This window comes from Kogia breviceps, chromosome 9 (assembly GCF_026419965.1).
Source record: "Kogia breviceps isolate mKogBre1 chromosome 9, mKogBre1 haplotype 1, whole genome shotgun sequence".
In the NCBI taxonomy this organism is placed as follows: Eukaryota; Metazoa; Chordata; class Mammalia; order Artiodactyla; family Physeteridae; genus Kogia; species Kogia breviceps.
The window spans coordinates 6,922,526-6,950,075 of record NC_081318.1 but is presented as its reverse complement, the minus strand read 5'-3'; the positions used below and the strand labels follow the sequence as shown (position 1 = coordinate 6,950,075).

The 27,550-nt window shown below is 60.4% G+C and overlaps 1 protein-coding gene across 9 annotated transcripts; it reads left to right on the top strand.

Annotated features, from left to right (window-relative positions):
• The first annotated feature begins 1,288 nt into the window (after positions 1-1,288).
• Positions 1,289-27,195, top strand: KRBA1 (KRAB-A domain containing 1). Of its 9 annotated transcripts, none has more exons than XM_067041881.1 (18): positions 1,289-1,628; positions 9,463-9,571; positions 9,979-10,098; positions 10,780-10,917; positions 11,530-11,682; positions 12,392-12,523; positions 12,731-12,913; positions 13,820-13,975; positions 14,577-14,795; positions 15,284-15,457; positions 15,879-16,052; positions 17,920-18,072; positions 18,619-18,786; positions 19,592-19,798; positions 19,882-20,013; positions 21,171-21,275; positions 21,730-21,975; positions 23,520-27,195. In XM_067041881.1, the coding sequence occupies exons 1-18, from the start codon at positions 1,617-1,619 to the stop codon at positions 24,395-24,397; spliced, it is 3,459 nt and encodes a 1,152-aa protein (XP_066897982.1). In that variant the 5' UTR covers positions 1,289-1,616; the 3' UTR covers positions 24,398-27,195. The 9 variants fall into 9 exon arrangements, with proteins under 9 accessions (XP_066897982.1, XP_066897980.1, XP_066897983.1 ...); XM_067041879.1 differs by having other exon boundaries at positions 9,445-9,571; positions 11,533-11,682; XM_067041882.1 differs by having other exon boundaries at positions 9,445-9,571; positions 14,643-14,795.
• Positions 27,196-27,550: the final 355 nt, after the last annotated feature.

Genomic DNA, 27,550 nt, shown 5'->3' with positions numbered 1-27,550 from the left:
TAGACAAAAGAAGTGTGCTAACCCCTTAAGGGACTTTAAAGTTTAGGGATTGAGACTGAGGGTGGCACGTTGGCACGAGCTGGAAGAAGGAACACCTGTAAGGAGGAAGCTGACCTCAGCAAGATGATAGGACATAGGCCCAAAGCACAGGTAAGGCACTTACCAAGGGGCTCTGTGGCCTTTAGGAATCCTGAGATCAGATGTTGAATTTTAAACTGTCCTTTTCCATGGCGTGAAACCTTGTGATCTCTTCAGATCCTCAGGACAGTGGGCTACACAGACCCGGGTCCTGCGTCAGTGATTCCTTGGGTGTGAAGGAGGGGGCTTTGCCCAGGTATGGGGCTGGGCAGGAACTGAGAGTGGTCTCCCGCGGCCTCTCCCTGGAGGCCAGGCCAAGATTGTCAACACTGTATCCCAAAGTTCTGGGAGGTGACCAGCAACAAGGCCAGCGGGGACCCATGGAAGACTAGAGCGGCTACAGAGAAGAGCCCTGGGATTGCTGGGCCAGACATTCCCTTTCCCCAAAGAGTCCAGAGGAAGAGAACTGTCGGGGCGGGGGAGTGGGGAAGGGCTCTCTGGGCGGCAGGCGCCTCCTCCTCGTTGGACCCCGCCTTCCTCTGCTCCTGTAAGCCTCTGTCAACCAGAGCAGGTTTGCCCCGGAAGCCCACCTTCTCCGAGCTGTCCTAACCGGGGTCCTCCAGACCAGGCATGAGGCTCGTTGGGCCCAGCCGGGGTCCTCTCCCCGGAGTCCGCTGCTCTCCCCCAGCCCCGCTGCTTCCTTTCTGACCTGGAGAACGGTGGGCTCACACTTCGTTCATTCATCACATTTACTTGAGGGCCAACTACGTGTCAGGAACTTATGGGGTTACCACAATCAACAAAACAGACCAGCAAATAGTCACACAGATAGAGCGGCACACGGTCAATGCTATGGTGAGCGCGGGAGGGGGGTGACAGATCTGAGCATGTGCTGGGGTCAGGCAGCCACTCTGACCCACACACTATCCCAGCCGAGCGGTCTGGCCTGCAGCCCCCTCCGCACCTCTCGGGACCCGCTTCCCCCACGCCTCCCCGGCGGCCTAGTCAAGGTCGGTTTATGGGATGCGTCCTCTGGGAGAGACGGTTCCCGTTTAATCCACGCATCCCACCTGGCACATACGGCGCGCTCAGTAAATACTGGATGCAAGAATGGATGGATGGATGTGTGGATGGATGGGTTTACGCGGGCAAGCACACCGCAAGCTGACCACCCGGCAGATCCCGGCGTCGAGCCCCCCTTGGCAGCTTCTCTGGGTCTCGGCTGAACCAGTGGGGAGAGGGCGCCCACCAGGCTCGCCCCGCCTTCACCTCGCCCCTCCTCCGGCCGGCGCCGGGGTGCCTTCTGGGAAGTGTAGTTCGCGCCTGCGCCCGGGGGGCCGCGGAGGCTGGTCCCCCGCTCTTGGGATGCGACGCCCCACCCCCGCCCCTCCTCAACGGCCTGCGCGCTGGGCCCGGTTTCCTCCTGCCCAGACCTAGGTCGCCGCCGCCGCCGCCGCCGAGGGTGGCGACGCAGCCTGTGGGCGGGGAGCGGGTGCCCCCGGCCGTGCCGGAAGCCAGGAACGGAGGCTGAGTCCGGGATGGCGCACCAGGTAAGGCTAGCGCAGACGGCGCCGCGAGCCGGGACCCCGCCGCCAGCCGGCGAGAACAGACGGACGCCTCGGCGGGTCTGCTCCGCGCGGCTCTGTGCGTGCCTGGAGGGCGGGGGCGAGCCTGGGACCCGCCAACTTTGGCCGGGCGGTGGGGAGAGTGCTGGTGCGCAGGATTTGGTGCGGAGAAGTCTAGGTCCCCGGGCGCCCCCCTCCCTTCTCCCCGCTCCGCAGTGTACGCATACTTGGAGTCTCCACCTTTGGAAACTCGTTCCTTTGGGTTAAGCATCACCCTCTCTTCTTGGCTTTTAATGATAAATTATACTGGGAGCGAAGGGCACGAAGGCCTAAGGAAAATGAGTAAATCTGTTCACTTTCATTCTTGGTAGGATCCTGGACTCTGGGCCGGGGGAGGACATAGAACAAAGTACCAGGTTTTATCCATTAGGGGAGATGTGTAGGTCCCAGAGGTGGAGGGAGAGCCCCATCTTTCATAGCCTGGGACCAGTTTGGGCAAGTTGTGTGAAGGTGCTAGGAAACCGGATGGTACCAAAGGGGAGTTGCTGCACGTTCCGCTGGGTGGGCCCCTGGGGCCAGCTCTGTAATTGTGGTGGCTCATGAGCTTGGGCCAACCTCACAGCCCTGGGCTCCGTGGTTTGAGGGCGGGGGAAGGGGTGGGGGTGTTGGGAGAGTGGCTGGGGCAGTCTGTGGCCAGGCAGAGCAGCACTGTGCCAGGACCCTGGCGACATTAATGCCCCACAAGCTCCTGGGAGAAAGGGAGAAGCCAAGCAGTTTGGATGCTGGTGGCAACCAGGGCAGTCCCCCTCTGCAGATCTGGCCGTGTAGTTAGGGAGCCCACGGACACCCCAGCTCAGGTATGCCCGCTGGCCCCATGCTCAGGCCTCCTCGTACCATAGTTTCCTCTTCTGTACAATGAGGGGTTGGATCTTTTAGATCTCATGTTCTGGAGTGTGTCCTCCCACTGTGTAGCTTCATGGAGAAGGTGCCCAGGAGTGGCCTTGAGGAGTGGTAGGTCACAGTCAGAGGGAGAGGAACAGGGACGGCCTCCTGTCTTCCTGTCCGGCGCGACTGCCAGATGCTTAGGGGCGTGGGAGCACAGCCCGCAGGTGGGATCTGATCTGGAAGCCCGAGTCTGAGCCTGAAACATGCTGGGAGAGCCGGTTTGCGCTGAGAAGGACCTGAAGGCTGTGTCTGTGGCCTGAGTGTTTGCACATCGTGCTCGCCCCCTCCCTCTTCTGTGCGCACGCGCACACACACACACGCGCTCTCTCTCTCTCTCTCTCTCTCTCTCTCTCTCTCTCTCTCTCTCTCTCTCTCTCTCTCTTCCTCTGCTTTTTCTGGGTAGGGGGAGACTGCTGACGGAACCACCTCCCCTGGCCACAGTCAATTCCCTTTCCCGTTTTATTAGAACTTTGTCATACAAGAGTTTATCTTTTGGCTGAGGTGATGAATGGCCTGGAAACCATCTCTTCCAGATGTCTGAAAGAGCTGGGATATTTAGCCAGGAGATAAAGAGGCACTCAAGGTCAGGAATGGTGTGTGTGAGAGCCCACTCTGTAGCTGGAGGTGGCCGGCTGTGACCTACAGGTGGACGTTAGGCAGACAGATTCAGCTCTAAGAATAGGACTCATAGCACTTATCACGTCCCAGCATTTGTTCCAGGCACTTTTCCAATGTTAATTCATTTAATCTTCACAACATCCCTGTGAGAGAGGTTTGTCTTTTATAAAAAATATTTATTTATTTATTTATTTGGTTGTGCCGGGTCTTAGTTGCAGCAGGCAAGCTCCTTAGTTGCAGCTCGCGGGCTCCTTAGTTGCAGCACATGGGCTTCTTCGTTGTGGCATGTGAACTCCCAGTTGCGGCATGCATGTGGGATCTAGTTCCCCAACCAGGGATCGAACCCGGTCCCCCTGCATTGGGAGCACGGAGTCCTATCCACTGCACCACCAGGGAAGTCCTGACAGCGGTTGTTTTGATCCCCGTTTTATAGATGAGTTTGCCGAGCCCTTAGCTAATAAGAAGCAAAGCAGGGATTGGAATTCCAGCAGCCTGGCTCCTGAGGTCAAGCCCAAAGCCCCACACTCTGCCCGTTCGTGTTCCAGAACTTCTTAGCTGATAGATCAGGCCAACGATGGGGCTGTGGTGAACCCTCTGTTGCTATAGGTGTTCAAGTAGAAATTGAAGAACCCCCCTGTTGTGAGTGGAAGTTGGCACTAAATGTTCACTGCGCCTTAAAGGTGTACAACAGTTGTCGGTGATTTCTAGTTCACAGACATGCTATGGTGGACAGCTGGCCCCTGGCGGGAGGAGAGGGTCCCGTTCACGCGAGTAGTTTGCATTCCGGCAGGCCAGGCAGGTCTGCCCCGTCTCCGGCCGTGACTGGAGGGCAGCTCTCCCCTGGCCCTGTGATTCTAAACTAAGAATGTGTCAGAATCATCTGGGAAGCTTGAAAATGTCGATTTCTGGGCTCTGAAAGCACTAAACATAATCATGATTTAGTAGATCTAAGATGAGGTGAGAAAATCAGTCCTAATTAAAAGGAAATTCTGAAGTAAATCATTTGAACCTAAAAGCCCTTCTGTTTTTTCAGATGTTAGGTAATAAATAGCTTCTGATGGGAGAAGATAAGGACAGCGTATTTTTCACCCAGTTTGACAAACAGAGAAGCTGTCTGCTGACTTGAACTAGCTCTGCAACAGAACTGCCGCTTGGCTCTGCTGGACCCTTACTCTCCCCACTTCCTGCTCCAGCCAGGGCCATGCCATTTGGACTCTGCCATTTTCAGTGGCTACAGGATCATTTATTTTTACCCAAGACCCTACCCCTCCCCTCCATCACCACCTTGAAAATCTTGTTAAAAGTTCAGCTTTTATTAAGAGGTTACTGAGAATGAGAATTTGTTTGTTACAGATACTCCCATAAATCTGTCTCTACAAACTGTACTGGGTAATAATGATTTTCTAAAAAGTGGATGTTTGGGACTTCCCTGGCGGTCCAGTGGTTAAGACTCTGTGCTTCCAGTGCAGGGGACGTGGGTTTGATCCCTGGTCTGGAAAGTAAGATCCCGCGTGCCGCAAGGCATGGCCAAAAAAAATAAAAGTGGTTGTTTGATGCTTGGTTTGTTAAGGTTTACTGATCTTCTGATAGGTTGTAGTCACGGTCAAGCACAGTCTAGGGTCCTAGACTTGGCCCCCGGCTGTCTGCCTGCTCAGGCTGCATCACCCCTCCTTGCTCTGGGACCTTCGCCCCAAGCCCAGGTTAAAAGCAGCTGCCGGCGTAGGGCCATCCTGCCAATCAAACGAGAGGTCGGAAGTGCTCGGAAGTGCGTAGGCATCACCCCTCTGCTGATGTTTAGGCCCCCAGTGTGTGACGTCTCACTTAGCATCCAAGTGGGTGTTGGAGGGAGGGACAGAGGTGGATGGAGCTGAGAGGCTGGCTGGGGTCTCGCACACCTGGTCCACAAATAAAATGTGGCGTGTTGGGGAAAGTGTACAGGCAGAGAAGGTACCACGACCGCAGCTCTCGTCCCCAGATAGGGAGGTGTTGAGGCCGCGTCAGTTCTCAGCGTGGCTGGTGTTCCCTAGAGAGGCCCGGGGGAGGGGCCTCACTAGAAAGGCGGGCCCTCTGCAGCTTGGTAGCTGGGATCAGCGTGTTCTTCCCTTGAGCTAAGGGACCTGCAGAGCCAGCCCTGTGTGGAGCTGCCAGAAGGTGGAGAAGACGTGGCCTCGAAGCCCACCTTGGCTCTCCTTACCGGCCTTCCTGTAAGACGGGCGTGTGTTTTGGGTGGCATTTTTGTTTTGCAGGTGCAGAGCCTGGTGTCGGTCTGTCCATTCCCACCCCCCTTACAGTTCTCAGGGGGATCAACATACAGTAACCAGACTCACAAAGGACAGAGAGATAAATCAGAATATGCCAGTTCCTTACCTTACAGTGAAAAACAGAGCTGACGATCAAACTGGAACTATATGGTGGCCGATTAGGTGTTTGACCACCTAACGTGAAATCTGCATGGCAAGCCCAGGGCTAACGAAGTCCAAGCACAGAGGTTTGCTGGATAAGCTGGATAAGCCAGGATGGCCTGAAGCATCCGTCTCCCTTAGGAAGAGCCCTGCGGTGCAGGACAGAGACTCTTGTCACCTGGGCAAGGCCAGGAAGCCCAGACAGATTCTGGAGCCCCGAGTGCCGTTCTCTAGGCGTGGTCCATGGTGACAGTGCCGCGGTGTTGGTGCCTCCTCCCTGCGGGCAGCAGTGACCTGGTTCCAGCCCCTCCGCCTGCCCTCCAGCCTCCCTGACAGGTCCAAAGGCCAGGACCTGGGGCTTCCAAACTCCCTGCCCTTGCTAGGCCCGCTCCAGGGGGCTGATCTTTCCCCCAGGGCTTGGTCTGACTTGTTTCCAGGTTCTGGGGACACTTACTTTTCTCTAGCGCATTGGTCATAGTGGGAATTTAGCACGTATTTGAGTGTCTAAGGGAAAAGAGAGTGAAGTAATTGTAACTCCTTGACCCTCTCCTGCCCCCTCCGCACTTTTCCTTGGCTGTGGTGGTGAGAGAGAGGGACTGCTGATAGGGCCTTCCAGCCTTTTTGATTCTGTGACCCTCCTTCTTATTTTTTATTTTTATTTTATTTTTTGGTGGTACGCGGGCCTCTCACTGCTGTGGCCTCTCCCTCTGCGGAGCACAGGCTCCGGACGCGCAGGCTCAGCGGCCATGGCTCACGGGCCCAGCCGCTCCGCAGCATGTGGGATCCTCCCGGACCGGGGCACGAACCCGTGTCCCCTGCATCCGCAGGCGGACTCCCAACCACTGCGCCACCAGGGAAGCCCTGACCCTCCTTCTTAATGCTGAAAACTTAGTACATTAGAATTTAGCCTTTCCACGTATTTTCAAATAAATTCAGTATTACCTTTACAGGACACACGTGTGTTCCTCACAACAGCGTCTATAAACATGCGCACGCAGCCCACTGGCAGCGTCTGTGCCCGTTCAGCCCCTGGGCCTGTTGGGACGAGTGTGAGCCTCCCCGACATTGACAAAAGAAAACTCTGAGGACTGTTCCGCCTGTTAGAGGTCGAAGGCACAGTTATGTACATTCTAGAGACAAAGGACCGTTTGTCAAAATGACACACTGACATTTTACCTAACGTTCACCAAAGATACACAGTCCAGATCTACACGTACAGCAGGTCACCGTGACCCCATACAGAATTAGGAAAACAATGAAGAAGGAGAGACCGCATTGATCTTTATGGTTGAGCAGACATTGCTGCCTTCGAGGAGGTCTGCTTAATGTATGACGTGGATGCCCGTTGCATCCACACTGGGGGACCCAGTGCAGGCAGGGAGTATGTTATGCTTAAGTTTCCTTGTTCCGCCTTAAAAACCAATTTTATTCCATCGCTGTCCGCAGAGCAGACAGGGAACCCCCTAACCAGAGTGTCTCCCTGCTCCACCAGCTCCAGGGGTCCCGAGCCTGGCTGGGATTCAGACTCGAGGAGGGAGGCAAGGAAGAAGAGGAGCAGAGAGGAACAGAGGACAGAGCAAGGCAGGCGGGCTGTGGGCGCCCGGAGGGAGGCACGAGTGGAAGCGGCGGCGGGCGAGGCCGCAAAGCTAGGGCCAGACTGGGTCGCGGGGCCTCCCTGCCAGATGTGCCAGGTGGGACACCCTCTGGGCCCTCGCAGTGCTCGTGTCCTGTTGGGAAATGTAATGGGGCCCTGTGTCGGGGTCCCTGCGGCCACCCCAGGGTCAGTGGTTTGCTAGGAGGGCTCCCGGGACCCGGTGTGTAGTGGTATCCGCGGCTGTGATTCGTTACAGCTGGAGGACACGGTCACGGTGAGCCGAGGGGAAAGGCACGGGGCGGTGGGGGTGCAGGAGACGCTTCGGCGTCCTCTCCTGGTGGAGTCACACGGGTCCTACTTAATTCTTCCGGCCGTGAGTTGTGACAACGGGTGTGAAATGCTCTCTCCCGGGGAAGCTCACTAGAGACTCAGCATCCAGGGTTTTCACTGGGGGCAGGCCACGTAGGCGCCCTCCTCCTGGCATGGACTGAAATCCCAGAGTCCCAGAAGGAAAGCAGTGTTCAGCATAAACCACACTGTTTGTACAAACGGTCTGGGCCCAGCAAGCCACCCTTATCAGTCAGGAAACTGCGGGAACCTCCCCAAATCCAAGTTCCCCAACACCAGCCTCAGGCCAGCCTCGCAGGCAAGCCTTTCTCGGGGCAGCAGTGTCAGGCCTGCTCTTCCGTACGGACCTGAACGTTGGCTACGATCTCTCTGTCCACAAGGCCAGGAAGAGGTGGGGGTGGCTGAGAGATGTTTAGGAGGGCGTCTGAGCGTGTTCCTGAGAGGAGGTGCCCATACCCAGCCAGAGGGGCAGAGGTTAGTTCAGGAGAGCCTGCTGGCCTGCTGAGCGGCTGTCCACTGGTCAGGACGCTCAGGGGGCCGAGGAGGAAGAGACTGCGGTGTCTGACCACTTGTGAGCCTTCGGACTCTGGACCAAAGGCAGGTGGCCCATGGAGAGGCCGCCTCCAGCCGGGTGTGTCCTCATGGTGCCGGTGGCCAGCGGGAGACAGCCAGAGTGGGGGGAGCAGACACCATTGGTGACAAGGCCACCGTTGGTAGCAGCGACGGTTTTTTAATCAATCTATTTATTTATTTATGGCCGTGTTGGGTCTTTGTTGCTGCACAGGCTTTCTCTAGTTGTGGTGAGCGGGGGCTACTCTTCGCTGCGGTGTGCGGGCTTCTTATTGCGGTGGCTTCTCTTGTTGTGGAGCACGGGCTCTAGGCGCGCGGTCTTCGGTAGTTGTGGCTCGCGGGCTCTAGAGCGCAAGCTCAGTAGTTGTGGCGCACGGGCTTAGCTGCCCCGCGGCATGTGGGATCTTTCTGGTCCAGGGGTTGAACTCGTGTCCCCTGCGCTGGCAGGCGGATTCTTAACCACTGCACCACCAGGGAAGTCCCACAGCGATGGTTTTTAAAATCACTCGCTTGAGTTGATGAAACAAGTCAGTAGTTTATCTTTGCTTTATTAGGAGTGTCTTCATTTTATTTAATAATTTTTTTCTTACAGATAAATAGTTTAGCATTTGTTCCTAAGCCAGAAGGACCCTTCCCATAATTTATATTCTGCTTAAGATAAATATAAACTTCGTGCTTAATTTGCATGAAGTTAGTTTTTGCTGTAATTAAAAATTCGTGCCTTCTAGATGCTGGTCATCTTCTAGGGTCTGACGGCCATTTTGAAGCCCACTTCATGACTATTTGTAAGGCAATTAGGACAAAATGTCTCTTTAATCTCACGAAGCCCGCTCCAAAGGCTCTGGGGGAGGGTCCTGCCTCACCTCTTCCGGCTTCTGGGGGCCCCGGGCGTTCCTTGGCTTGTGGCTGCGTCACTCCAACCTCTGTCTCCATTGTCACATGGACTTTTCCTGCCTGTGGGTCTGTCTCTGTTCCTCTTCTTTTAAGGACACCAGTCATAGTGGATTGAGGACCTGCCTTATTCCACTGTGACCTCGTCTTAACGAATTACATCTGCAGTAACCCTATTTTCAAATAAGGCCACGTTCTCAGGTACTGGGGTGAAGACTTCGGCTCATCTTTTGGGGGGCACGGTTGACCCCCGTCACCGTCTCTTGAGCAGATCGCCCCTGTGCCCGTTCCCGTGTGTCAGGTGCCCACCCCATGCTCTCTGTCACTGCCCCCCCCCGCCCCGGTGTCCACCTGGAGACACAGGCAAGCCGAGATGAGTACGCTGGCCTCGCTGGGAGGGAACCAGCCAACTCCCCTGGGGTTGTGCCCACAGGTGTCCATGGCCTTCCAGGACCTGGCCGTGCGGTTCTCCGAGGACGAGTGGCGGCTGCTGGGACAGGGGCAGAGGGCACTGTACCTGGACGTGATGCGGGAGAACTACGAGACGCTGGCCTCGCTGGGTGAGGAGCGGGCAGGAGCGGGCGGGCGGGCGGGCGGGAGGCCGCCTCAGCACCACGAAGGTCCTCAGTCGCTGCGGACCCGGGACCCACCGCGCCTCGGGCTTCGTTTACACAATGAGGTGGCGTCCGGAGCCTTGCGCTGAGCTGGGGGCCTCGCGGGTCCTTTATGCTGTCGTTTCTGTGGACTGTACTAGGGTGCTGGGTGTGAGTCGGCGGGGGCCCTGAGACACTGGCAAAACAGCACTGGTCCCCGAGGTTCTGACCGCCCCTGGGGTTCGGGTGGTCATACGGACACACACGTGCCCAGGCGCGCGGATTGCAGGTGCCTGGGCAGCTGGCGTGATCGCGTGCGGGAGGGCGGAGGCCGGCTTCCACTCCCGGGGGACTGTCCCTCTTTTCCTTCCCAGGGACAGTGGAGCTGCTGCCCCTCTCTGCCTTCCTGTCTCCCTCGGAGCCTGGAGGAGCCATGGGGGGCGGGAGCTGTGCTGGTGATGGGCAGGAACGTCCTCTGGGAGGAGGGCCCCTGGGTGAGTAATCTTGGCAGACGAGGGCAGGCCCTTTTGGGGTCCTGGTCCTCCCGGGTAGGCTAGGCCCAGGCGGACTCACTCAAGTCCTTCCCACGTGTCCTCAGCCCCTGGCTCCGTTCCTTCCGGGACGCCGTGACCTCAACCCTCCCCGCCTCGCCACACCGACCTCTCCGTGACCTTTCACCCCTCACCCCCCTGGGCCGGGAGCCTGGTACACTGTTGCCCGTCGCATGAAGTGCTCAGAAGAAAGCTGGGGTCACCCTTGGAGAGCTTTCCCCCCTCAGGCCCCCTTCCCGCCACCACCCGTGCAGAGCCAGTCTGCAGCCCCTGAAGGTCCAGAGACTTTGGGCGGTGGATGTGGTCCAGGGGGTGCCAGGAAAGGCCGGGGCCCGGATAGTGGCAGGGCACGGGGCGGCAGCCCTCCCTGGCGGTCGCCTCGGAGGAGTAGCAGGGAACGGGCGGCAGGAGCTCAGTTACCCGTGGACCCCAGTGTCCTGCTCCTGGCTGCGCCGTGAGCAGGTCGCCTGCCCTGAGCCCGGGTCCTCTTTGTCTGTGTGCACGGGTCTCTCCTTCTCTGCCCCTCACGTGGTGGCAGGATTACATGAGACGCAGCGTGACGCCGCCGCCGCAGCAGCACGAGCGCCGAGCTAACGCAGGGGGTTCCCTGTGGCCTCTCGGCAGGAGGAGCCCCCCAGCACAGCCTGCACCTCAGCGCCCTGGTGCAGCTGGTGAAGGAGATCCCGGAGTTCCTGTTCGGGGAAGTCAGCCCTGAGAGCAGCGGGGGAGCCAGCCTGGACGGGGAGGGGGCGAGCCCCGGGGGTGAGTCGACAGCGGGCGGCCCCTCTGCATCCCACAGACAGGTTCAAGCTGTGGGCAGCGCTGTGCGCCTGCCCGGCCCCTGCCAGGCCCTGGGTGGAGTCGCCCCACCGCGTGAACCTGGCGGTGTGCCTGTCCTCGGGGAGTGCGTGGATCGTGGTCAGACGGCAGCTTCTGACTCTTCCCTAGCGGCTCCACCTGGCTTCATCCACGCCCTTGGGGCCCCCATCGTGGCGTGCCCCGCGTGGTGGGCGAGGCCGGCCCTGTTCTGTAGATGAGCGGCCAGGCCCCCCAGCCTGCACTCTTCCCGCCTCGCCAGACTCCCCCTGCTTCCCCGGGCTCTGTTCACCTCCTCAGGGGTCTGTCTCTGCAGCCCCAGCTTAGGGTTCCTTTGAGTCCGCTCAGCTCATGGTCGGGTGAGAAGGATCTTATCAGAGCAAGACCTCGACTGTGAGACTGTGAATCTACGCGTCAGAGCCCAGGGGTGACGGGGCGGAGGTTACTGCCGTCCTGGTCGTTGTTAGTGGGACACGGCAGGGAAGGGCCAGGATGGGACAAGGGCGGGGGCATTGTACCTCCTGCCGGGCGTGATTCCAGTGTCCCGCCCCCCAACAGCAGCTGTGATGGGGGACGCCTGCCCTCTCCGAGGCTTGCTCGGCTGCCTTCCGGACACACCTGTCTGCCGGCCTGGCCCGGCCGCCGTGCCCGGCGGCAGCGCATGCAGCAGCCTGCCCGGAGTCAGGGGGCAGGGGAGCCCCCTCCCCACCAGTGAGTATGACCCGGCACGGGGGCCGCAGGGGGCAGGCCTAGTGCTGGGCCTCCGCCCGTGGACCGGCGAAGATGCGGGATGCTCGGCCCCGCTCGCGGGGTGCTGTGCGCGGTGTGCCGGTGGCACCGGCCCTGACCCTCAGGGCTTCTCGCCAGGGCAGCGTCAGCAGTCGGGGAGGGCAAGGTGGCCACTGGAATTTCTCTGGGTCTCATATTATCTTAAAGTTTTTGCAAATTATTCATTTGTCTGAATATCTGTTTTTATCTGAAACATTTCAAATTAATATGGCATGAAATTGGCACTCCTGAAAAACATACCCCATTTAGCCTGTAGTTTCAGGTGTCACCTGGCACCTTTGCCACATGCCCAGCTTTGAGAAACATACGGACAAGGCTTGGGCCTGCGTGTTGAGGCTGTGGCAGGACCTGCCGAGCCAAAGTCAGAGGCTGGGGTTGGGGGAGGGTCCCGGAGTGAACAGTCTTGTGTTTACATTTACACCAGAAGGAAACAGGGAGAGACCCTGCCTTCCCCAGGATGGGCTCCTGGAACAAGCCTGCGGGAGCTGGCTCTGCCGCAAATCCGGGACTTGGCTGCCCCTCGGGGATTTAGAGCCTGGAGGGGCCTGTCCTCTCGGGGGACCAGATCCTGGGCGACTTCTCAGGGTCAGGAGCTGGGGCTAGAGAGGGCTTCCCGTCTCTCCTGCAACAGAAACTGCTGACATGCCAAGGCCTGTGGAGGAGGAAGGCCCAGGAGCCCCCAGCCAGGAGCCTAGCCCTCCTACCTGTAGCCCCAGCAGGCGGAAGAGCCACAGGAATCAGGAGAGAGGGGCCACGGGGGCAGGTGAGGGGCTGGCTTTCCCGAGGGCGGGGCCTGCGCCGGAGCTGACGGGGTGGGAAAAGGGAGGCGTCGTGTGGCTCCCACCTCAGCCTCCTGACCGCCCGACCTGGCGCTCAGACGTCGTCCCCGTCCTCACGGGTGGGAAATCTGACTCCTGAAGGTCCCACGGCTGCCGCGTTCAGGGCTGCCCTGAGCGTGCTGGCCTTGCAGGAGCTGCAGGAATCTCTCCTGGGAACAGCCCCTTGCAAGGCCTCATCAACTGCCTGAAGGAAATCCTCGAGCCCGGGCCCCAGCACCCCGAGCGGCCCCTGAGCTCGCTGCAGCCGGTCCCCGGCCTGGGTGCGTCCCAGCTGACCAGAGCAGAGCTGCGGCCCGGGAGCCCGCCCTGGGCAGGTGAGTCCCTGCGGACCTGTCTCCTCACGCCAAGGTTGCTGAGCCCGCGGAAAGCTCGGATTGCCCTCTGATAGATCCTTGTCTATAAATACAACATCCTGCCTAAGGATCGTCGCCAACTTGGCCGTTCCAGTATCGTTAGTGTCACATTTCTGGAACCAGATGGCTGTCTTAGGGGAACAGCATTGGTCAGCCGGTATAAGAAAACTCAGAAATAGACTTTGCCCTGGACTCTTTGGGTCCTTTACTCGTCCTCCTATGGGGCACCTGAGGAGGAGATGATGAGTGAGTGTCACTTCATGTTGACCCAAAGTGGGGTGCTCGCGGTGGGCTTGGGGGAGCAGGGTGACGCGGTGGGGGCGGGAGCCCCAGCCCTGGACCCTGAAGCCTGTTAGCCGGGCAGACTGTGAGCCTTGGTTTCCAGTCTGTAAAAGGGGATAACTGTTCCCACCTTCGAGGGCTGTTGTGAGGCTTAGGTACAGTGTGTGTGTGTGTGTGTGTGTGTGTGTGTGTGTGTGTGTGTGTGTGTGTGTGTGTGTGTGTGTGTAAAACCCTTGGGCCTCCTCAAATTCAGTTCTGTTCGGGGCCCAGGGAACCATCTCTAAGTAGCAGCCCAGTCCACCCACTTCCTTCGTTTGTACTCAGAGTAGCACCATATGCTCTGCCCGTAGGGCGCATTTTCACATCCTCCTTTCATCCATCCAGTTCTGGGAGGTGTGTAGACAGGCATTTTTAAACCAGGCGCTAAGAAGACAGTGGCCTGTGCAAGGCTGAGTGAGTTATAAGAAGACCTGCATCTCCAGATTTCTGGCCTTTCTGACCTTTTAACTGAACTCCTCCTCGGTTGGCTGTCCCCGAGACTGAAGTCACTGATTCGGGAGGAACATGTGTTCCTTTTTTCTGCAGTGAAGACAGAGACGGCCTCAGGGCATTGTCCCCTCCAGAGTCTGCTGAACTGTCTGAAGGAGATCCCAGAGGCCCGGGACAAGCAACTGAGCCCCTCAGGAGCAAGGGACCCACGGCTGCAGGAGGACCCAGGGGCCTGGAAAAGGAATTCTGCAGGTAAAGGCCACTGGCTGGGGAGGGAGGCCCCTGGACGTCAACCGTTGCCTTTCTCCGCTCCAAGCAGGGCAGTAGGTGACCCTCCACAGCCAGACACTCGGGCGCACACGTCAGTGTGTCGGTTGGAGTAGCCAGATGTCAGGGATCATGCTGTAAAAGGACGTAGGCATGTAGGAGGTGCAGCAAAGCGGTAACATTCCAGGTGGGCTCTTACCATAGGAGCTGAGGGTTCCAGAAGGAAGGAGGGGATGGTTGGGAGGGAGAGAGACGGAAAATAGGAGACATATAGCCCCAGGCGGTAGACGTGCCGGGTATCATTTTTGACGAGGGGGTTCTCGTCACATTCGCATGGGCTCACCGCTGGTCGTCAGCAGCCCAGGACTTCGAGAAAGTCGATCTGAGGTGGGCGTGCTGCCCTTGAAGGCCGACCCCTGGCTCGGTGTCACCCCTCAGCAGAAGTCTCTGGAGGCGGGGGCGGGACTGGGTCCATCTACTGATGATTGAGCAGCGGCGACCTTGGAGCGGAGACGGCTGTGGAGGCCGGGGGGCCTTGGATGCCCCACCCTAACCCTGTGAAGGCCTCATGAGGGGCTTCCCACAGGGCCCCGCCCCCTCGAGACCCCTCCCCCCGGGCCCGGGCCTGGAGCTGGCAGCGTGCTCTCTGCAGTGAAGGTGGAGGACGGCTGGGCGCAGGGGCCCCCAGAGCCCGCATCCTGTCAGCTCAGCAAGCGGACCCACGGCCCTTCTGCCGCGGGCAGCCCCAGGGACAGTGGAGGCACCGCCCGGGTCCGAGTGCCCAGCTGGGGCTCTGCAGCTCGAGGTGAGGCCTGGGCTTGTCTGCTCGAGGCTTCCCGGGCGGGGTTCTCAGCGTCCCCTACGAGGTCCTGCCAGCCCACAGGGGACGGGGCACTTGCGTGTCTCCTGGGCGGAGAGGCATCCACCTGGCCCGTCCTTCTCAGGCAGTTAATCCCTTCCCTTAATCCCAGTCCTCCTTAACCCCGCCCATTGCCCAGGAAGCCTTCCACCGTAAGGACCGGGGTCTTGCAGAGAATTCCCACCTGTCGGGAAGCTGGCCCCTACGTGTGACTCTCCGAACCCCACCCCTGGGCCTGGGTACAGCTGGCGTCGCTTCCCCGGACCGGGGAGCAGAGAGCGGATCAGAGCCCGCCCAGAAGGGTGTCCTGCCTGGCAGGCTCCCACGCCTGGTGCAGGACTTGCCACCCCTGCGGAAGGCAGGCCAGGCAGCCAGCCGGGGCTGGGCCAGGGGGCTGGGCCAGAGACGGTGACGGGGCATCTCCCCTGTCCCAGCCGGCAGCGCCTCGAGCTCACCCCTGGAAGCCCTGGAGGCCTGTCTGAGGGGCCTCCCCCTGAGCGGGTCGTTACCTTCCCAGCCGCTGGCCAGCTCCTGGTCCCGGAGCCCCCAGCCAGGAGACCCTGGGTCTCAGAGGCCCGCGCTGCAGCGCCTCGGATCGCACGGCAAAGGTAGACTGCGTCATGGGCTCGGGGTGGCGTTTGTCCCCGTGCACAGAACGGGGGACGCCAAAGACACCGTCAGGTCCCCCCCTCTCCTCATCCCAGGCCTCAGGGGTGCAGCCCTTCTCCCCCAGCCCCCTCTCTTGCCTACCCCCAGACACCTGCATTTGGTGGAAGCCAGTTAAACTCTTCTGCCCACTGTCTCCACTGAGAGGTTACCTTACCCTCTAGGCCCGCAAGACCAGTGGCTGGGTTTATGTGGGTTAACGTGCTACGGGATGGTAATCAGCGCCACGAGTGCCCTAACCTAAGGGGAGATCCCAGTGGGAGAGGCGTTGGGGCAGGTCTGGGCGCCCGTCCACAGCCCAGGGCCCAGGGGACCTCCTCTCCTGTGGTTTTCCCATGACGCCAGCTGTGCTGTTTCCCGCAGAGGTGGTCTTGGGGCCTCTTCTGGCTCTGGGCCTGCAGGGCTGCATGAGAGACAGCCCTGCCCTCCCTGCAGGCTCCCAAGGCACCTGCACCAGCCTCTCTTCGTCCAGCAGCATTGACGGGGACCTGGATTTCCAGAGCCCCGAGGGCAGCCAGGGGCATCGGCCTGGAAGAGGTGAGCGGGCCGGCCTCGGGCTGGGAGTGGATTCTGGGGAAGGACGGGAGGCGCCCCCCGCCCACCGCCATGTGTCCGGCCCAACCAAATCGGGCCGTCGTGCCCGGTGCCGGCAGCAGAGCGGGGGCGCCACGGCGGGTGCAGACGCAGGACCTGTTTTGGGGGGCCGAGGTCACTTGGCTCAGAAGGGGCAGGACGACATCTAAGATGTCTTAAAAAGTCAAACGATCTCCTTTAACATCAAATTCTTCCCTATCCCAGCCACGAAGAAGTCAGTGTCTGTCACATCCACTGACTTTCCAGCTTAAGGAGAAACGTCGTGAGGTTTGTGTGAAACCACCTTAGAGGGTGTGTTCGGTGGCTGTGCGTCGGGGTGCCTCCTCGTGGAGGCCTCCGTGTGAGCCGTCCCCTCTTTGGGACCTTTTCCTCCACCTGAATAATCGCAGTGCTCTCCGTCTGCCTTGTCCGTGGACACCCGGTCCCCGGGGCTCTCCTCTGAGTTTCGGCCTCACCCACTGTCAGTGGAAAGGCCTGGAGCTGCACCCAGGGCTCTGCGCCAGGCCAGCGGGGGCCATCGGGCCGGCCTGGGGCCTCCGGTGTCCCTGGGCCTGGGTTCCTGCACCTGCCACGGGTCAGCCCCGTGGGTGGGGGGGCTTTTACCTCCCAACATGCAGCCGAATGTTCTTTTCTATTTTTAGTTCTTAGTAGGTAATAGGTCGTTCGGTCTCGCTTAAAAGCTACGGAAGGTTGCGGAGGAGGGGTGGCGCCTGTGTCGCTGAGCCACCCGCCCCTGTGACTTCCAGGGACGCCGCGCATGGCCCGGCATCCTGCGCGCAGCTTCTCCACCGTGCTTTCTGTCTTCATGCTTCCCTCTGGCGTCTTCCCACGTTTGGCCTTAGCACCCTCAGCGCCGTGCCGCCCCCTCCTCTCTTCCCCGCAGCTGCGCGGTGGGCTGCGGTCGGGACCAGGACATTCCTTCTCGAGCATATCCTCTGTCGACAGGCCTGGTTTTCTAAGTCACCCAAACGGCAGGCGATCTCACGCCGCCTTGTGGAAGCTTCCAGCCCAGCTCCCCAGCTCCCCGTGTTGCCCCAGAACTCAGCAGCGTCCGTGGGGAAAGCTGTGTGTGGGGTTCCTCTCGTGACTTTGCAATTCCAGCCCCACAGTGGCCTGAAGCTCTGGCAGTTTCTCTTTTCTCCTGCTCTGCCTGGCCCAGCATCAGCAGACGCCTTCAGGAAAGAGCGTGGCTGAGATGACAGCTGACCCAGGCAGGGCCTTTTCTAAAATTTCCATCCAGGGACTTCCCCGGTGGTCCAGTGGTTAGGACTCTGCGCCTCCATCGCCGGGGGCGCGGGTTCAGTCAGCAGTCGGGAAACTAAGATGCCTCCTGCCATGTGGCACAGCCAAAACAAAAGAAAAAGAATTTTCGTCCGTCTAGTTCCTATTGTATCCACAGCTCTGTCACTAGAAATACGATTTTGGCAGTTTGGTTTTTTCCCAAGTTGAAAGGCATTAGCGTTGCCCTGCTTGACCTGCTCCATCCTTGGCCTTTCCCTCTTTGAGTAGCGAAGGCAGCCTAACGACGTTCCAGCTTCAGGGCCCATCTCCCCCACCACAGACCCCTGACCAGTTTCTGTGTAGGCGGCCGAGCTGGGGAGGCCTCTCCCAGGGCCGCCGGGAGGCAGGAGTGACGGGTTTGGGGCCAGGTCCCCCCACCCCGGGTGCCCTGACCCGGCGTGACTGGCCTCGGGCCCCACGCCTCCTCCAGTAGCTCCGGCTGCACCAGACACAGGGCACAGGCGCGGCTGCTGGGGTTCACAGGACCGAGCTCTGACCAGCCAAGACCGCGAGCGTTGGGTTTTCACAGGAAGCCCCGTGGGAAGCTCCCCTCTCCAGGGCCTGGAGAACTGCCTCAGAGAGATACCTGCACCTGGGCCGCAGCCCACCTGGTCCTGCTCCTCGGCAGGGCACAGGGGGCCATGGAGAATGGAGCCCAAGAACTGGACGGCAGGCATGGAAGGTAAAGCGCTGCCCGGCGTCTGAAGGATCTTGAGACTTCTGGAAGGTTCCTCGGCAGCCTTCCAGAGCAGCTGGAGGCCAGCGCCAGGGACCGCCCTGGGCGCTGCCTCCCCAGAAGCTGGTGGGCCCCCATCCCGGCCTGAGATGAGATGATGTCCTGGAAACGGCCTGGGCAGAGGCTTGTCGGTGGTGAGGCGGGATGGGACCCCCAGCCCCACTGCTGCCCCAGATCCGGGCCTGAGCCGGGGCCTTGGCCACAGAGTGTCTGTATCCTGCCTGTCGGCCCCACGTGCCTTGGCGTCCAGCACGGCCGCTGAGCTGTGGGGCTGCCGGGAGTCTGGGTAGCTGGGTCGGGGCATAAGCAGATCCTGGAGGATTCGGGAGGCTCCCGGGAACGTCTGCGGGGCTGTTGTATGGCGCGCTCCAGGACCTTGTGAGCCCGAGAATCCAACATGACAGAAGTTGTTCCCTGTCCAGTGACTTCCTGGCCTCGGTGCCAACACGGGGCCCCCGGACTGACAGGCCTCTTGGCTTCTCATTGAAACAGGACTGAGGGGCGAGGCCTGTGAGCCAGCCCACCTGGGACAGCGAGGGGGTGACGTGCCCACCAGGAGCCTCCACCTGGCCAGCCCACAGGCACTTGCCTCTGGCACCATCCCTGCCTGCCACCAGCGAGGCCCCAAGGACCCCGGGGCCGCCAGGCCAGGCCCAGATGGTGAGCTGCCTGTGGCCTGGGACTTGCTGGCATGTCTTCCCTCCTGATAACAGTGTTTGACGAGGGAACAGATTTCCCCTTCCCTCTGCACTCCTCTGTTTCTTCCTTATCTCACCCGTTCTGGACTGCCAGCTGGAGTGTGTGTACATTTCCCGAAGACTGCTGGCTGCAGTACCCCGAGGTGTGCTGAAAAGAAGCAGGGAAAGCGCTGCTTTTATCCAGAAGTTGGGTCTCTCTGGGGGAAAGACTGCTTGTTTCCTCTGTTGTACTAGTTGCCTGGGGGTGGAGGCGTGTGTCCTGCTGCAGCTGCAGCGTAGTTGAACTCACAGCAGAATTCCTTCCTAGACTTGCTGAAGTGGGCTGGTAGGGTCTGACTCACTTGAATAAGTACAGTATTTCTCATACTCCCACCAGGCAAGAAAGAGCTGGTTTGGAGGGCCTCCTGTGGACATAACTGAATCTCTCCTCAGGCTGCTGGTCCTGAGTGAGTGCAAGGAGGAGGGGCTGCCTGGCTTATAAGACCCAGAGCCTGGCTGGAACCAGACTGCTAATGGCTTCCAGGGTCTTGAGACTTCTGGAAGGGTCCCCGGCGGCCTTTCCAGAGTGGCTGGGGGCCGGCCCAGGCTCTGGCTTTGCACCTGTCCACCTCCCATGGCCAGAGAGGAAGCTGTTCAGGGTCCACCAGAGCTTGAATGGGGCTGAGCTGAAAAGGGACCAGCTCCACGAGCCCGCCCATCGAGGCAGAGGGCCCTCCTGCCTGGCACTGGGCTGATGGACAGAGGCTCCTTTATTGCCATTTGCCCAGGGCCAGCCACCAAGCCCTCCCCGCTCCACTGCCTGGAGAACTCTCTGAAGGGGATTTTGCCCGGGGGGCCCTTGCGCTTCGCCTGCCTAGCCGACCCTGTCCCGGGCCCCAGCCCCAGCCCCAGCTCCAGCTCCAGCTCGAGCATCCGCAGCTCAGAAGGAGAAGACCCAAGGCTGGAGCCTGAGCTCTGGCAGCCCCTCCTGCAGGGTGAGCTTGTTGGGGGAGAGGAGAGCCGGCAGCCCCACCCCAGGGTGCAGGCACCGCCCTGACCCCGGCTTTGTTTGTGACAGAGAGGGACCGCCTTCCCAGCTGCAGGGGCCTTGGCCCTCCTTCCCCACGCCCTGGCGGCCCTCGCGCCGGCAGCAGCCCTGGTGAAGGCCGGAGAAGAGGCGAGCCTGGGGACCACCATGGTCACGGTGCAGGTGAGCCTGGGGTCTCCTGAGAAGGGGGCGTGTCCCCCAGGAGGGCCAAGGGTGCAGAGACTGGGTTCTCTGAGTCGCCCCCGTCACTCTGCCTGCCTCTTGCCAGAAAGTTCCCTACTTTTGTCACACTTGAGTTCCCCGTAGGATGAGCTGTGTCCAAGAGAGAAGGCGGGGATATTGAGGCACGCGGGGCCTCAGGAGTGTCAAATGAGTGTGTTTACTTGGAAAGTCTGACAGTAAACTTGATAGATAGATACATATTTTATATGTGTATATAATATATGCACATTACACACACTTAATAACATACGTACGTGTATGTATACTGTTGTGTCGGTCCCAGTGTATCGATAGGGAAGCTCTCAGCTAGGAACACCTGGGGCCCTCAACCCAGATCGCGTTACTCGTAGCGGGCCCGCCCCACCCACTGGAGCCTCACTGGAGCCGGTGTTGTGTGCTGTGGGACGCACTGCGGCAGAAACCATCAGGGAACTTGGAGGCACAGGATGTATCACTTGCAGGTCGTGGAGGTTACATGGCACGCCCACTGGCGAGGTGCGGGGGGCGGAGAAAGAGTGCACAGACCTGACTGGGTTTTGGGGGTTTTTTTGTGTGTGTGTGTGGTACGCGGGCCTCTCACTGCTGTGGCCTCTCCCGCTGCGGAGCACAGGCTCCGGACGCGCAGGCTCAGCGGCCACGGCTCACGGGCCCAGCCGCTCCGCGGCATGTGGGATCTTCCCGGACCGGGACGCGAACCCGTGTCCCCTGCATCGGCAGGCGGACTCTCAACCACTGCGCCACCAGGGAAGCCCTGACTGTGTTTTTATCAGGGTGGAGGGTAGGGTATCTAGGGTTTGGCAGGTTCACTCTTTTTTTAGCTTATTTAAAGCATAAGCGTGGAATTGGGGGCCAAGAAGGGAGAAGTAGAGTCATTCAAGTGGTCATTGATCTCGGTCACCCAGATTTGGGGGCTGCCTGCTTCCTTACCTGGTTGTGTTGCCAGTAGCTTTGGCAGTAAACAGAAACAGTGTCACACGCGAGGTCCCTCCACCTGGGGAAACTAAGCGCTTGTCCCATCGGGAGAGCTGGAAGCGACTGCCTGCTACTCCGGGCCTCCACAGTTCTCAGTCCGAGCCTGACCCAGTGTTCGCTCCCAGCAGGAAAAGCGGAAGAGAAGGTGGGAGGCCGGTCCCATCTGCCCTGGAGAGAAGTGTGCTTGGAGAGCCTGGGCCCGCCCGGCCCCCTGGGCAGCGCCGGAGGAGGTAGGGATGGGTGGGGTGCAGGGTCGGGGAAGGGGGCTCCTCCCCGCTCGCCCCCCCCCCCCCCCGCACTCAGGCCAGTGGCTCCGCCCACCGCTTGGCCTCTGCACAAGCCCCGCTGTACCCACATTCCTCACCGCCTGTGGGCCTGTCGGGAAACAGCAGAGGGGGCCAGGCGTGGACCCACAGGGCCTCCAGCAGGTCTCCGGAGGGGCCTCACTGGGGGTGGGACCTGCAGGCAAGGCACTCTCCAGCCCCCACCTACTGGGAGAGCCAGAGGCGTCATACCGGAGCCGCAGAGGACTCCGGAAATAATCCGGGCCACCCTCGTCCTGTGTGCCCTGGTCCCCAGAGATGGGCTTCCTAACGAGCCGAGTATATCCCTCTTGCATCTCGTTTAACCAGTATTTGAAAGTTGCAAGTTTGGTGGTTGGTTTTTTGGTTTTTTTTTTTTTAGGTCGTGTCCAAATATCCCCGGTCAGAGTGGCTCTGGGAAAACAATGTGTATCCACATCCCAAGTGCTCTGTGCTCTTCCTGTGGGGGCAGCTGTGGACCCCTGCCCTGCCTCTCAGCTGGAGAAAAGGTCGGGGTCTGGGCCCTGCCAGCCTCCTGGGTCAGCCTGTGGGCCCCTGTCCTGGAATCTGATGGCTGGTGAAGAGTCCAGGGGCCTGGGGCCCGGAGACAGAAGCCCAGGTGTTACAGGTGAGCTGGTGGCTTCCCCGCCCCCTCAAGTATCGGGAGCCCTGCAGGCATGGGGCTGGCGGGGGCTCAGCGTCTGTACGGCCGCCCACCCTCTTTCCCCGCTGCTCAGCTCACTGTGGCGGGGTGGGCCAGCCAGACTCCCGGGCTCACAGCCTGGGAAAGGCTTTATCATAACAGCCTTCCAGGCTCGTTTGGGTCACAGGCAGGGAGAGTCTCACGTTGAACTCACTTCAGCTTGCTTATTTCATTTCAGGGTTTTCCTACAGGAATAGTCGGCTGTTTCCTAAAAGTGTGCAGACCCTTTTTAGAGGCAAAACAGAAATTGAGACTTTCCCCAGAATAGATGCATCCAGAATCAAAGTTCGGGGTTTGAGGCAACTTTAGAGGACCGAGGGGGAAATAGGCGCAGTAGCGAGTGGCCTGGAGGGGGCGTCCCCAGAGATGCGGTTCTGCGTCCCCCGACCCTGAGGAGGCGCTTCCCTACACCACGTCAGAGACCCGCCTCGGGAGGGCAGGACTCGGTCCCTGGTCCGGGCTCTGGGACGTGCACCCAGATCCTCACACTTGAAGCCTGCAGTGGGGGGCTCCGTCGTATCGTGGGCTTGGCGTCCCTGCAGGTGCAGGTGCTTTATCAGGAGTGCTGAGCTGGCCTGAGGCCGGCAGCCCTGCTGCTGCGCCTTGGGTAGAAGGACACCTAGGACAGCAGCGCTGTCGCTGGCCCTTAGCCGAGATCCTTCCTGAAGCAAGTGGCCGGGCGTCTATGGGTCCTTGGGCTCCAGTCTCCACTTTTTCTGTTTGAAGCTCTGGGGTCCTGAGAAGTGCAGGCCGGAGCCGGGCTGGGGACTCAGACGTGGCCGGAGAGCGGGTCTGTCCTGCGGCTCCGGGTGGTAATGGGGCTTCTTTATGAGGCTTGCCTCGGGTGGAGACCAGTTCCAAGGGAACTTAGGGTGAAGGAGGAGGTGATTTTATTTTTATGTAACTTAAGACTTGAAGTCCTACGTCTGTAACTTCTGAAGAGGGAGGGTAAAGGTCAGGAGGGAGTGGGGACGCTTGTGGTTTGCTGGTGAACAGTAGCACTGGGTGCTGATACAGCCCCCTGGTCACCCCACAAGCAACACCTGGGACCCAGGCTGGACTGGCCCTCCTGGGCCCTCTCCAGATGCTGCCCACGGTCTTGGCCTCACACCGTCTGCGGCTTCTCCAGGCCCTGCCCGCTGACGCCCAAGGGCAGAGTTGGGCACTCGGGGCACCAGTAGGGCCCAAAGGTGGCATAGAGAGCCCACCTTTTCCTAGAAGATGGGAAGGCCACTGTCCTAAGCGAGCTTGGTTACCGTGGAGACCCGGTCTGACCCGGTCTGTAATTTATCCTGCCGGGGGATCTGGGGAACAGCCATCCATAATTCCCCAGCCTGAGTCACTAGGATCCTGCCTGTCTGAAGCCCGGCCTTAGCAGGGCAGGATGAGATACTAGCTGAAGGGACCCTGCGGGGAGAGAAGGTCCTGACGCTTCGAGGACCCTCACCCGTGTACCGCTCTGGTTTCAGCCGGGACCCACCCGAGGCCCCTTCCCGGAGATCCGCCTGGGCCTCCCCCAGGAGCCGCCATCCCTCAGGCTTTGCCGCACGCCTTCCCGCGGCCACCGTGCCCCTGCGAGAGTTCCCTGCAGCACGAGCTCCACAGCCTCGGTGCCGCCCTCTCGGAGAAGCTGGATCGGCTGGCCGGGGCCCTGGCCGGCCTGGCTCAGGAAGTGGCCGCCGTGAGAACCCAGGTGGATCGGCTGGGGCGGCGCCCGTGGGGCCTGGGGCCGAAGGGCCTCGTTCGGGGCCCTCGCTGGACTGGTGGCCCTGCTCACAGACACCCGCCCTACTGGAGGCACAAGGGCCCCCGCAGGCCGAGACCGAAGATCTTGCGGGGCCAGGCGGAAGGCTGCAGGGCCGGCGACTCCTCGGGCCTGGCCAGCGCGAGGCCCCGCCTGGTGCCCCCGCACGTGCCCCTGGCAGAGGCTTCTGGGCCCAGCCCTGGCCCTCTCTCCTTGGCTTGCGGCAGCCCCGCTGTGCTGACCGCGTGTCACCCCCTTGGACGCCCGGAGGGCCACCGGAGCCCCCCGCCCCTCTTGCTGCCTGCTGCCCCAGCCCCCCAGGTGGCCGCCAGTGCAGGAGCAGAGCCTCGGGCTGCGGCAGCGGCACCGCCCAGGACCCTAAAGTGGCCCAAGGATCCAAGCAGCCTGCTGGCGGGGCTCCAGAGAGCCTTTGAGGGGGAGCTGTGGGGTGGGGAGCACAGGGACCCCGGGTGGGGGCCCCCTAGCCGCTGTCTTCATGGACTGCGTCCTGCCGACGATGCCCCACCCGCGGCCGCCTCTTCTGGGGGCCGGCCTCCGCCCTCGGCCCCCTGCAGCAGAACCTTCCCTGTGTCTGGACTGTGAGGGGGCCGGGGGTCTGCCCTTGGCCTGACCGCCCCAGACTCCAGGATGCCCGTTGCTCAGGGAGGTGTGTTCCCCAGCCACGCCTCTGGCTTTCTTGATTCAGGGTCGTTTAAGTGTCGCTTCCCCTCCTGCCCTTCCGGTGGAAGGGCCAGCGCCGCAGGGGGTGGTATGCGTACACGCGCGTGCGTGCCACGTTGCCGGGGGCGCTGCAAGCCACTGCCGGGGCGCCGTGCAGGAGAGCACCTCTTCCCACCTGCCGTCCTGACCTCAGCGCCGAGAAGCCGTGGCTGTCCTCTTCCTGGAGGATGGGGCCTTCGCTTTCATTTGGGGCAGAACTCCGGCCCCTGGTCGAAGCTGGATATACCTGTGTGGATTCTAAAACTACCGACCCTGGTAGCTAAGGAAAAGGCCCATGGCTCCTACAGAAAGGAGCCCAGAGGGGCCACACCAGGGCGTGGCTGGTTGGTTGTTACCAGCACTGGGGACAAGCCTGCCCTCCCAGAGCCTCCAGAGAATCAGCAACCCCCCTCCCCCGCCCCCCCAAACCCCCTCCGCGGCTGGGGGAGGGGGAGGAATTCGCACACGGCTCCCTGGGAAGGAGCGGCAGGCGTGTTGTCTTCCTGGGGCCGCAGCTACAGTACCGCGGGCCGGGCGCCCTGAACAACACACACTCACATCCCCACGGTTCTGGAGGCCGGAGGTCCAAGGTCAAGGTGTTGGCAGGGTTGGCTCCTTCCGAGGCTGTTCGAGGCCCGTGGCCGGTCGCCGACCGTCCTCACGTTCACAGGGTGCTCTCCCTGAACTCATGCCTCAAATGTCCCTTTCGTCTGAGGACACCATCCTCTTGCCCTCACTGTAACGTGACGACTTCTGTGAAGACCTCACTTCCAGCTAAGATCACATTCTGTGGTACTGGCGTGAGGACGCCCAATATGCGATCCGGGCGGGAGGAGTGCACATTCCAGCCCCTAACACACGTGAGGGGCTGAGCTAAGCTTGGGTTCCTCGTGGGGGAAGGAAGCATGACCGGGGTCACTGGGTCTGCTTTCCCAGCAGCCAACAGCCTGACCTGCGCCCCACCCCTCAGGTGGTCCTCAGTGTAGCACACGGAACGGCCTGCCTGTCATCTGCCGCATTTCCCTCCCCAGGGTCGGGTCTTTGTTCCCGATCTTTCCCCGCCCGGGTCCTTACTTGATTTGAGGAATTCTCGGGGCGGGCTGTGCACACCTGTCGTCCGGGAAGGCCCTGTGGCGTGGTTAGCTGTGCTGTCAGGGAATCTGGGTGCAGCGCTGAGGCCCAGGCCGACTCGGGGCCAGAGCGGCTGTAGCCACGATGGGTGCTTAAGGGGGGGCCTTGTGGCTGCTGTACCCAGTGCGCCCCTAAGATCAGGGTCTTTGGGGATACACGCCGGGCCTGGCCTGCACTCCTTGCCGCCTCTGGAAGGAGCAGGTCACTCATGCTGACGGCGGGGGGAGGCCGGCAGAGGGACCATTGGAAGGGGGTGTTAGAACATTTCCGGGACTAGAGTAAGTCCCGCGGTGACCGTCTCGGAAGCTAGTGCTCGTCAGAGCACGTACGTAGGATGTTTAAGAGACAGTCTTCACAGTTAGCCATACTTGATGTGGCATAAGGAACAGGAAAGTTCTAGGCTTTCCACTCAGGAAGATGAGTCCAGCTCGTTCCCAGGCTGCGCAGGAGCGACGCAGGGCCCGTTTCAGAGCCAGAAGGAAGGGTCTGACGGCCTGGCGGGGAGAGGGGGTCGGTGCTGCCGGCGAGGGGCCCCGGCCTCCTGGGCGGCCTCCCCTCCGCGCGCCCTTCTCAGCGGGGGACCGGGCGGGGCGCGCCGTCCTCCTCTGCGTGACATTTGAAGGTTCGGTTTTGTGGGCTTTGCAAATATCAGCCTGCAAGTCAGCGCGAGGTTGCACGCGGGCCCAGAGGGCGGGAGGAGCGGTTGCTCCGGGCTGCGCGCCGCGCGGACCTCCTGTTGGCGCTGGCGGGGAGCGCGCGCGCGCGCGCGTGCGCACGGCGGCTGCGGCCCAGGCCGCGGGCTCCGGGTCCACCTGCACGCTGTGGGAAAGTGCAAGTCCTTTCTCAAGAAGGTAGAAAACGAGTAATAAAATGAAAGGTAAGACACTCCTTGGTCTGCAGCCACATTCATCCCCCGGGTCCACTGCCTGCCACGTGGACGAAACCCTTTATTAGCTGAAAGGCCTTCTAGAATCTCTGATTTGGTGAGCAGTGTGTGTGCAGTGTAGGAGTTTGGTCCTGTGTCCATCTCCAACGACTTCATGAGGAAATGGGGCCACTCTGGTGGGAGAAACCGAGGGGCCTTTGGAACTCAGGAATTCCCGGGGTCTGGAGATGGGGGCAGAGAACCTTCGCTCCCACGGAGCCTCCTCCTGTCAGGGTCCCCCGCGGCCCATCTGCCCCGCCAGCCCGAGGCCGCTGTGAGGCAGGAAGGTGGGAAGGTCCCACAGCATCGGAGCGGGCTCCCCACAATCCAGGAGAAGGGGGGCCGCCGTGGAGGTGAAGGGGTGCAGGGACCACAGTCCCCTGCCTGAGACGCCCCGCGACGTCCCCGCTCTCTGCTGAAGGAGCTCGGCGCACTGGCAGACCAGGCTTGCTCTAGACCTTGTGGCCTCGTGTTTTAGATGTGGCTTCTGTAAACAGCCTGTGGTAGGATTTTGTCTTTTACTCCAGCCTGACACATTTTGTCCTCTGCTCAGAGCGCTTAATCTTATGTGCAAAATGATTGCTGATACATTGAGATTTGAATATAGCATCTTATTTTGTGCTTATGTTTGTCTCACTTGGTGGGGGGGGGGGTTCCCGTCTTTCCTGCCACCTTTTGTACTGACAGTGTTATGGGGTTTGTTTGTCATCAGTCATTCCATTTTCCCCTCAACCAGCCTCAACATTTAAAGAAGTAAAAGGGAAGACAATCAGATTTACGGCTGTATTTGGGAAGTTTCAGCATAGTTTTTTAAGAAATTGATAGGACAGATCAGGAAGGCTATGGAAGATTTGAACAAGCCAGTTAACAAAATTGGCTCGATTGATGAATATCTAGAACACTGCACCACAGGACTACAGAATATTCATTCTTTTCAGGCATACACAGAACATTTACAAAAACTGACCCTATACTAAGCC